Source organism: Gymnoscopelus microlampas (assembly GCF_963454915.1).
Source record: "Gymnoscopelus microlampas genome assembly, chromosome: 24".
Lineage (NCBI taxonomy): Eukaryota > Metazoa > Chordata > Actinopteri > Myctophiformes > Myctophidae > Gymnoscopelus > Gymnoscopelus microlampas.
Genome location: NC_139961.1, coordinates 28,940,033 through 28,950,032, shown reverse-complemented (window position 1 = coordinate 28,950,032; position 10,000 = coordinate 28,940,033). Strand labels below are relative to the sequence as shown.

Genomic DNA, 10,000 nt, shown 5'->3' with positions numbered 1-10,000 from the left:
TCCAGTGCACTACGTTCCAGTTTCTACATAACTAGAGCAAGAAGCAGGTGTCATTCTGGGCCGTGCAAGAGGTGTCCGAGTGCATGGTGGTGGGGCAGGAGAGAGAGAGGGCACACAGAGGACGGGTAAAGGCAGGGAGAATGGATGTCCAATGAGAGTCAAGTAGAACTTGACTGTTCTCTTTGTCTCCAGAGGGGCGATTGGTTGTGCAGCAGTGAGGGGAAAAAAGTAAAACAACCACACTAACATGTTTTTTTCTTGTATTTGGGAGTCCATAGAGTTGACAGCAACACTATGAATACAATTTGTCGAGTGTTGATGTAAATACTTAGCATTTTGAGTATGGGGAGTTTATGCAATTATCAGAAGGTGCTGTACAATTAATTACATTGTTGTAGTGATTGATTGGCATAGTGTCTTTTGACATGTGGTTGTCATTTTGATTGTTATAGTAGCCTATCTTTTGCACACAATGTACTGTGCTCATAAAACTATACACTGTGATGTATAGTGTTATGAGAAATTATTTTTCTGTTTCCGGGACTGCATTTAGAGTTTTGGGAATGAGGTTATAGACTTTCAGGAAATGCGTCCAAGTAATCGAGAAACTGTAATAAACAAATGTGACAGTTATGCAGTATCTGAGTTTTACTGGGGGCCCAGAAGTCCCCCAGGTAACAGGCATTAACATCATATCTGTCTTTTATAGGTATCACAATTGGACTAGAATTTGTTTCATTGTTACATTGTGAAGCACGCTGAGCTTCCAGGTGAAATGTGTTTTGCGCATGAAGACAGACTGACTGACAACGAACCAATGTTGCAGCAGTGAGCAAAGTGAACCCATACACCATGCTAATACACAATACACAAACCACTTTAGCTGCTGTTAACAGAGGAGATGAATCCAGCTGTTAGAATTATGTTGAGATGAGATTCTGTCCATAATAAACTCTCTCTCCCTTCTCCGCAATAACAGCGGCCATTACCCACGACAAAAGATCTATCACCCGTTATGCCATCTCCACAGATTGTGTGTGTGTGTGTGTGTGTGTGTGTGTGTGTGTGTGTGTGTGTGTATGTGTGTGTGAGTGTGCGCACACGCACGCGCACACACGTGTGTATGCGTTTGTGTGCGGATGACGGGGTGATTGAGAATGAAACAATCAGCAGGCCAACACAAACACAGCTGTTATATTGTTGCCCTGCTCAGATGTGCTTTCACAGGCAGACGGTGCTTGTGTGTGTGTATCTGTGTGTGTATCTGTGTGTGTGTGTGTGTGTGTGTGTGTGTGTGTGTGTGTGTGTGTGTGTGTGTGTGTGTGTGTGTGTGTGTGTGTGTGTGTGTGTGTGTGTGTGTGTGTGTGTGCCTGTGCCTGTGCGTGCGTGCATCTGTGCATGTGTGCGCCTGTGCGTGCGTGCGTCCGTGTGTGTGCACACTCGCACGAGCGTGTGCGTGTGCGTATGCGTGCGTGCGTGCGTGCGTCTGATCAGTCATTGACCCCACCTCCTGTTCAGCCCCTCCTGTCTTAATGAAAGGCTCCAGCAGACTAACACAGGCAGAAAAGAAAATCCCACCTCTTTCTCCTCTCTGCACTTACAGCTCATCTTTCAAGGAGACAACATGAAAACCTACGGATTAAACACTAAGCTTTGAGCTGTCAACATTTTGCCTCTCAGCGGCACTCCGGTGGCACGGGAATAAAGTTTCCCGCCCACCATCGTGGAGAAAAGGGGCTCGAACCCCCCGCTTGCGCACTCGGCTTGGCCCGGCGTCCCACGGGCGCAATTGGCGGTGTTTGTGAGAGTGAAGCTGGGCGGGGAGGGCAGTCTTTGTCGCCACACTAGCGACTCCTGCTTGGTCATGGGCGCCCATCAGCTGTGGGGAGTAGAGTGTTCCTCTCAATGAGGCTCCTCACTGGCATGTGAAAAGCAGCGGTGGGTGATTCCATGTGTATCAACATCCCTAGGACTTACCAGTAGGGGTCAGCTGTGACACGATAATAGTGTATGTGGGGGTGCATTTGGGAATTGGCAGGAGGACTAAATTGGGGCAACGATAAATAAAAGGAAACTAAAAAAACAACACGGTAACATCTAAGAGCCAGCCGGTCAGTTCATTGCTCCGCTCAGAGAATGGTGTTGCAATGGGACGGTTAACCCTGAGCATTGATTTATTTCCCACAGGTCAATCTTTTACACTCTTTGAGATAAATCAACACTCTGGAGGTCATTCCTCCATTAGCGGTGCAACATAGTTCATTGAACAAATCAATATAAAAAATAATCAATTTGCGACGCATTGCAAGCTAGCAGTCATTTCGTAAGTTCGGTATCTTTGTGCAACACCGTTGTATGACGACCTATGGGCTTAACCATAATAATCAATGTAGTTGATTGTAAACGATCAATTAGAATTAAAATACATTATAAATGAAAACCCACATATCTCAAGTATTTGATTAATGTGAAAAGTAATCAACAGAACGACCGCTAAGAACATAATCGATAGGTTGCAGCCCCAGATGTCACACCTCCATGCGGTGGCTATAGCCGGTTTGCTTTGCACTTTCTGAAAGTGACTCTGAGAAGTTGAGCGGTGCATTCTTTAACTTCAAGGAGAAACGGTTTGAGAGGACTGTACGGAACGGAACAGAGGGGAGCGGGACCAGGAGTTTGGGGACCACATTATGTGCGTCGTGCAAGGTCAACGACATTCACTGAACACTGCATTATGAATAAGGCTGAGTCAAGCTCTAAGCAACTTTTACTTTCCCTGTAAATAGACTTTTGGAGATTAAACGTGTCTGTTTTCGCCTATAGCTTCATTTATACTTTGACGTATGATGGTGTCACACTGCGAAAATAGCTTGTGTTGCATCCCAACAAGACATCGCCATATGACAAGTATTGTATATACCTCTGTCTTCATTCTCTCTGTGTGTGTGTGTGTGTGTGTGTGTGTGTGTGTGTGTGTGTGTGTGTGTGTGTGTGTGTGTGTGTGTGTGTGTGTGCCTGCCTGCGTGTGTGTGTGTGTGTGTGTGCGCGTGTGTGTGTGTGTGTGTGTGTGTGTGTGTGTGTGTGTGTGTGTGTGTGTGTGTGTGTGTGTGTGTGTGCGTGCGTGTGTGCGTGTGTGTGTGTGTGTGTGTGTGTGTGTGTGTGTGTGTGTGATACAGAGAGAGGCATTGGCACTTCATCCTGTGCTGGTGATGGCAGTGGGCATGGGGAGTCTTGCCAGCGATGCTTGGTGCCAACGCATAGAGGGCATGGCGTGGGGGCAGGGCAGGGGCTATAAGAGAAGAGAAGAGAAGAGAAGAGAAGAGAAGAGAAGAGAAGAGAAGAGAAGAGAAGAGAAGAGAAGAGAAGAGAAGAGAAGAGAAGAGAAGAGGAGAGGAGAGGAGAGGAGAGGAGAGGAGAGGATACATAAGTAAAGGGGAGGGTTTAGGAAAGGGGGAGGGTCGATGGCATGGAAGTGAAGGACAGAAGGAGACAAGGGGAGGAGGGAGGTGAATGGAGGGATGAGGAGGAGAGGAGAGAGAATGGTTGGGGTACCGGGGCAGACAGGCCGTGTCCCTATGCCTTTGTGAGTGTGTGTGTGTGTGTGTGTGTGTGTGTGTGTGTGTGTGTGTGTGTGTGTGTGTGTGTGTGTGTGTGTGTGTGTGTGTGTGTGTGTGTGTGTGTGTGTGTGTGTGTGTGTGTGTGTGTGTGTGTGTCTTTGTGCTGGCTAATCTAGGCGTCAGCAGCTTTTTGAGTCTATTGTGCTGACAATAATCACACAGCTCTCCTCTTCTCAATTCATCAGCAACAGCAACAAGGGATCACATGTCTCCTGTACAGAATACAGAGAGAGAGAGAGGGGGGGGGGGCAGAGAGAGAAGGATGGAGGGAGTGTGAGAGGAAGAGAGAGGGAAAGGAGAGAAAGAGAGTGGGAGGGAGGGAGGGAGGGTTGGAGAAATAAAGAGAGATGGAGAGGGAGACAGAACGACAGAGAGATGGACAGTGGGAGAGAGAGTATGGAGAGATATAGAAGGGAGTGAGAGAGATAGAGTGACAGAGATAGAGATCGAGGGAGGGAGGGAGAGAAAAATAAGAGAGAGAGAGAGAGGAGGGATAGAAGAGATAAAATGGCCATTCAGGTTGCCTAGTTACAGCTTTGGTTGATGGCGATTTGTGTGTGTGTGTGTGTGTGTGTGTGTGTGTGTGTGTGTGTGTGTGTGTGTGTGTGTGTGTGTGTGTGTGTGAGTGCTTTACACATGTAAAACGTGCCCTCTCTGCCGCTCTTCAGCTCAAACAGAGCAGGGTGCGAGACCACATTACTAAAAAAGAAACACACACACACAAACACTCTCACTTAGATTTTTTATTTTTTTTCAAAGAATAATTTATTTCATGTAGCATTGTGATGGATAAACGATAAGTAAACCACTGGTCAAATCTGTAGCAAGCATTAATAATAATAATAATAATCATAATGATATCAACATCATCGTCAGAATAACATTAATAGGAATAATTATTTTCAATATAAATAACGTATCAGAGAGGAGGAATCGTTACATCTATACAAGCTACAAATATCAGCGTGTTGTCACTTATCTTTTTTTGTTTTGTCTTTTTTTTTGCAGTTAAAACCTGGAAAACACTTCACACGTGACCTGGCCGTTACAGTACAGTAGAATACAGTGAAGTACAGTAGACCCTGGAGGCAGCTGAGGGATACAGGGATACAAATGTAGAGAAAGGGATGGACATGAATGTAAGGAACACAGCACTCTCCATCAACCTCACAGCAGGTCCATACCAGTTATATTAAACCAGCAAAACCAGGGTTCCATTTGCGGGGAGATAACTGAGATGGGACGGGTCATTTTCTTAACCTCTTAAGCCCGCTATACCTAATATACCGTTGCTGTCGGGCAGAAACCTCTTATCTGCATATTCTAACTTTTTGTGCTTTTTCGTAAATTAATGTCTTACTTGATCATACTGCAGCGTCACACAAAAGCATCAAAAGTAGCGGATCCACAAGCTCGAAACTTGTAGATCTGCTATACATTTTCTATTTTTGAATAAATCCTGAAAAATAACAGTTTTGGACATACTGTATGAGGATTCCACCCGTCAGAGACGATATACGAAAATAGCTAATCTTGATCTGCTAAATTTTATTTTATTTTATTTTTTACATTTTGACAAATTCGGACGCATTTGACCCAAAATAGAGTTGCCTGGGTTAATGTGGTCAACACATTCTTTTATTTAAATACAGTAGTTCAATTGTGATATTATCAAACACATCAACCTACATTTCCCAAACAGAAATGCATGTATTTTATTTATTTACTTTATTTGCCCACGGAGGGTTAGCTGAGAACAAATTCTCTTTTTCAGGAACACCCTGAAAAAGTCCAGTCTGACCAGAAGCAGGGATAAAAAATATCCCCACCACATATCAAAAGCAGAGGCATGGATATCCCCCCCCCAGCAAATCCAACCCTGAGCAAGATCATATCCCTAAACGATATGCAAACAGTGTTTAGAAACCATCATATCATGATGTGTTTCCACCGATGTAGATAATGCTAATTAACCTAATAGGATGTCCAGCAGGGGGGGGGGGGGGGGGGGGTGCGGGGGGTTCTGTCCCTTTTACTAATAAGCATTAATGCTGGATTCACATAGCAGCAACACAAAAACATGACCTCTAATGCGACCAGGATCTTGAAGTATGTGCATTTTGTGCCAATGCCCCCTACAGTATGTTCACTGACTGAAACACATCTGGAAGAGATGCAGCAAAGCCTGAAAGTGGCGAAGCTGAAAACTTTTTCTCTTGGGGGACAAAGCCATATTTCCCCCACAATGCCCACTTTGCCCAGGTAAGCATTTTTCTGCTTAACCTTCAACATTTGCATACAAATGCCTCAGGATGAGTATAGCCAGTGATAAACCACACACGATGAGATGCATTGAGTTAAAAGTAAAAAAGAAAAAGTAGTTTGTAATTTTTTACGAGTTGCAGTTGTAAGATGGCAACCTTGCATTTAAAGATGAAAGGAACATTTTTCATAATGCCTGTTGAGTATTTAAAACTTTCACTCAGTGGGATTGCTGACTGGGTTTGGCGGGTTCCGTGATCACAATGCTACAGCTCAGGAACAACATGGATAACGTAAACGTTCACTTCAAGACCAACTCCATCACCAAGGCGGAGCTCTACAAAATAGCAATAACCTCAGTAGAAGAAGGGGTTAGCCACCCTTGGCTAAGACCGAGTTAGCCACTCTTGCGTGTTCAAACCCTGACGCAAAACGTCAGATCTCTCAAATAAATAAACGGTCACAGATCGATCATTCTCTGCTCATTGTGATTGCTGAAAAACAAGAACAAATAGGGAATCAGTGTCAACACAAATTTCACAAGTTCTGACCTACACTGCGGCCATAACGCAGTGAAAACTGGGGACGGGGGGTGGGACTTTAAGGATGCTACATCAACATGGCAGCCTTAACTCAGTTGCTTTGGGGTTCTCGCAAAACATAGGCCAAGAGGATGGGGTGGGCAAACCACACAGTCAAAACTAACACCCAGTGAGGCTCAGTACAAGAAGAAGAAGAGGAAGAAGTAGAAGAAGTAAAAAGTGAGGAAGAACGAGGGATAAAGTAAACAACAAGACTTGTTACTTTTTTTTCTTTCTTGTTTTGTAAGGAATTAAAGGATGAAGCATCTTGGCGATGCTGCTGTGCTTTCCTATTTGACAGTGTGCGAGACGTATGTGTGCGTGTGTGTGCGTGTGTGCGTGTACGTGTGCTTGTGCGTGTGTGTGTGTGTGTGTGTGTGTGTGTGTGTTTATGTGCGTGCATGCACACAACCAGGGATTTGTATAAGAGAGGCTGTTTAGAATTCAGATAAGGAAAGAGAGAGAGAGAGAGAGAGAGAGAGAGAGAGAGAGAGAGAGAGAGAGAGAGAGAGAGAGGAACAAAATTACAGCAACATCACGTTTTTTGGGAGAAAAGAAAAGTTCGCAGAAACCTAAAAACATCCACAATAAAAAGTCTTCATATATTATCTTCTGTTGTGTTTTTTCTTTCATTATTTTTTTGACTTTATTCACCTCCCGAGTAAGATGTGTGTGTGTGTGAGAGAGAGATAGACCTTCATCTAATGTCTTCATCACCTACTTGTTCCTTCAGACAAAAATGAGGATTATGCAGGTACAGTAGAGAGAGAGGGGGGGGGGGGGGGTGCTTGTCCTTAAGTGCAAGAAGAAGTAGAACAAGAATGTGGAGGAGTGTAAAAAATCTTCCCTCTCTTTTCCTTCCCCTTCATAAAAGTCTCCCGACGCGTTTCCCTCTCTCTCTCTCTCTCCCTCCCTCTCTCATTCGCTCTTTCCCTTCGTCTTTCTTTTTCCTCGTCTCTCCGAGTTCGAGTTCTCTCCACCACCTTGCGGTTCCACAGGAATATTTTCTCATTATAAAAACATCTCCGGGGGCGTTTTTTTTTTCAAAACGTCTTTGAAAGTCGTTCTGACCGAAAGAAAGTACGAAAAGAAAAAAAAAAAGACATTAACCCCTCCCACGCCCCTCCGCCCCTCCCCTCCCGGGGAGCGCGTGAGCCGACGACTCTCCGCGCCGCCACCGCCTCAGCCGTGTCTTCCAGCGAACTCGCCCTCCTCGATGGAAAAAGTCAGTCGCCTCGTCCCCGTCCTTTTGGCACGACTCCCATGTCCTCATCCTTTCCTCGTCTTCCTCGCGGCCCCTCGGAGTGTCTCGTCTGGGCTGGCGCTGAGCTGCGTCAGTCGTGGAGGAGCTCCTGCAGGCAGTTGGGGGACTTGAAGACGTCGGGCACGTCACTGTCCAGCTTGCAGATGACCTTGTAGATGGCCTTCTTCCAGGACGGGTCCACGTCCTTGCCCGCCACGATGGCGTTGAAGAACTCGCGCAGGGTCACCTGGGACACCTCCAAGAAGCGATCGGGGACCTGGAGCGCGTGAGAGAGAGAGAGCAGAGGAGAGGAAAGTTGAAGAAAAGAGAGAAAGGGAAAGAGAAGGTGAAGAGAGAGGGAGAGAGAGCCAGAGAGCGAAGAAAAGCAGAAAGAGAGATTTGGAGAACAGATGAAAGAAAGAAAGGAGTGAAAGAAAGAGGGAGAAAGAGAGGAAGGGGGACGTTAGGAGTGATGAAATGGCCTGCGCATGCAGTCAAACATGGCTGAGGGGGGAGGCTGTCCTTGACAGACGGGGAAGACATTGCCCCCTCTGGCTCCCTCTATTCCCAACTCTTATCTAATGCTAAAAACATACGGTCACATCATATATACCAAGGGTCATCTATGCGTCTATACTCCTATTTATAGCGCACAGTAAAATCCTCAGTGATCAGTTCACTCCAAAAATGTAAAAAAGCCGCACCCAAATGGAGCCGCGAGTGTCCATGAGGGGTCTGTGTGTGTGTGTTTGTGTGTGTGTGTGTGTGTGTGTGTGTGTGTGTGTGTGTGTGTGTGTGTGTGTGTGTGTTTGTTAGTTAGGAACAGGTGTTGTCGTCCCACGGCAGATACGCAGCGCTGCAATAACACAACCATAAGGAAACAATAGCACAGTAAACACACACTCACACAGACAGACAGACAGACAGACAGACAGACAGACAGACAGAGGGAAAGACAGGTACAGTAAGAGGACAGACAGGTACAGTAACTAGACAGACAGGTACAGTAAGAAGACAGACAGGTACAGTAACTAGACAGACAGGTACAGGAAGAGGACAGACAAGTACAGTAACTAGAGAGACAGGTACAGTAAGAAGACAGACAGGTACAGAAAGTAGACAGACAGGTACAGTAAGAGGACTTAGAGGTACAGTAAGAAGACAGACAGGTACAGTAACTAGACAGACAGGTACAGTAAGAAGACAGACAGGTACAGTAAGAGGACAGTTATTCTTGAGAGCTGCATAACTGTAACAGAATTAGGTCACATAACATGTGGGTGAAGTGTGTGTGTGTGTGTGTGTGTGTGTGTGTGTGTGTGTGTGTGTGTGTGTGTGTGTGTGTGTGTGTGTGTGTGTGTGTGTGTGTGTGTGTGTGTGTGTGTGTGTGTGTGTGTACACAACATGAGCAGTTTAACCTCCCTCAACCTTACTTCCCTTTTCTCAACAGAACTCAGGTGTGTGTCTGTGTGTGCGTGTGTGCGTGTGTGTGTGCATGCGTGCGTGCGTGCGTGCGTGCGTGCGTGCGTGCGTGCGTGCGTGTACTTCTGCAAAATGTATGTGCGAATACATTTCAAACCAAGAAACTCTCACGCACGCACGCACGCACGCACGCACGCACAAACACACATATGGCACACACACATAATCATAAAAGGCACACAGTTCCTCATAATAGCAGGTGAACAGCTGTGAATGATCCATCACAAGCCTTCAGACAGAGAGTGTGTGTGTGTGTGTGTGTGTGTGTGTGTGTGTGTGTGTGTGTGTGTGTGTGTGTGTGTGTGTGTGTGTGTGTGTGTGTGTGTGTGTGTGTGTGTGTGTGTGTGTGAGTGTGTGTACTGTATGTGTGTTATCTCTGCCAGGCTGAATGCAGGGTACAGAGATAATGTTTTTGCCCCTGTCTCTGTCTCTGTCTGTGTGTCTGTCCAGAACTAATCTCACATACCAATGGACCAATCAACGTCAAAATGTTTGTACATGCAAAGAAATGTTTGTTTCATGCTACACACACATCCAAATGTATCAAATCGGCCTCATGGTGGTGCTATACCAGCCTGCTTTACCTTTTGGACTATATAACTCTTAACTCTAGAACAATACGCACAATCTAAATGTATTTTTCCCTGGCTTTTTTGGATCGACAGTCATCGTGTCATCGTGCTAACGATGTATCAAACCATTTTTTAATATCCATACCAAATGGCAACAATTGGCTTGTTTGAGGTGGCGGGAATTTTACAAAAAATGCCAAAAATCATGAACGAATCACCCAGTCAACCCCAAATTTGCATATC

At 45.6% G+C, this 10,000-nt stretch overlaps 1 protein-coding gene across 1 annotated transcript in view; it reads right to left on the bottom strand.

The window, feature by feature from the left end:
- Positions 1–7,708: 7,708 nt before the first annotated feature.
- The window catches only part of LOC311040863 (prospero homeobox protein 1-like), a 50,475-nt gene continuing 48,183 nt past the window's right edge, over positions 7,709–10,000 (bottom strand). Inside the window, exon 7 of the mRNA XM_084051233.1 lies at positions 7,709–7,980. Coding sequence (XP_083907359.1) covers positions 7,795–7,980 — 186 coding nt within the window. The 3' untranslated portion in view covers positions 7,709–7,794. The remainder of the gene's footprint in view (positions 7,981–10,000) is intronic.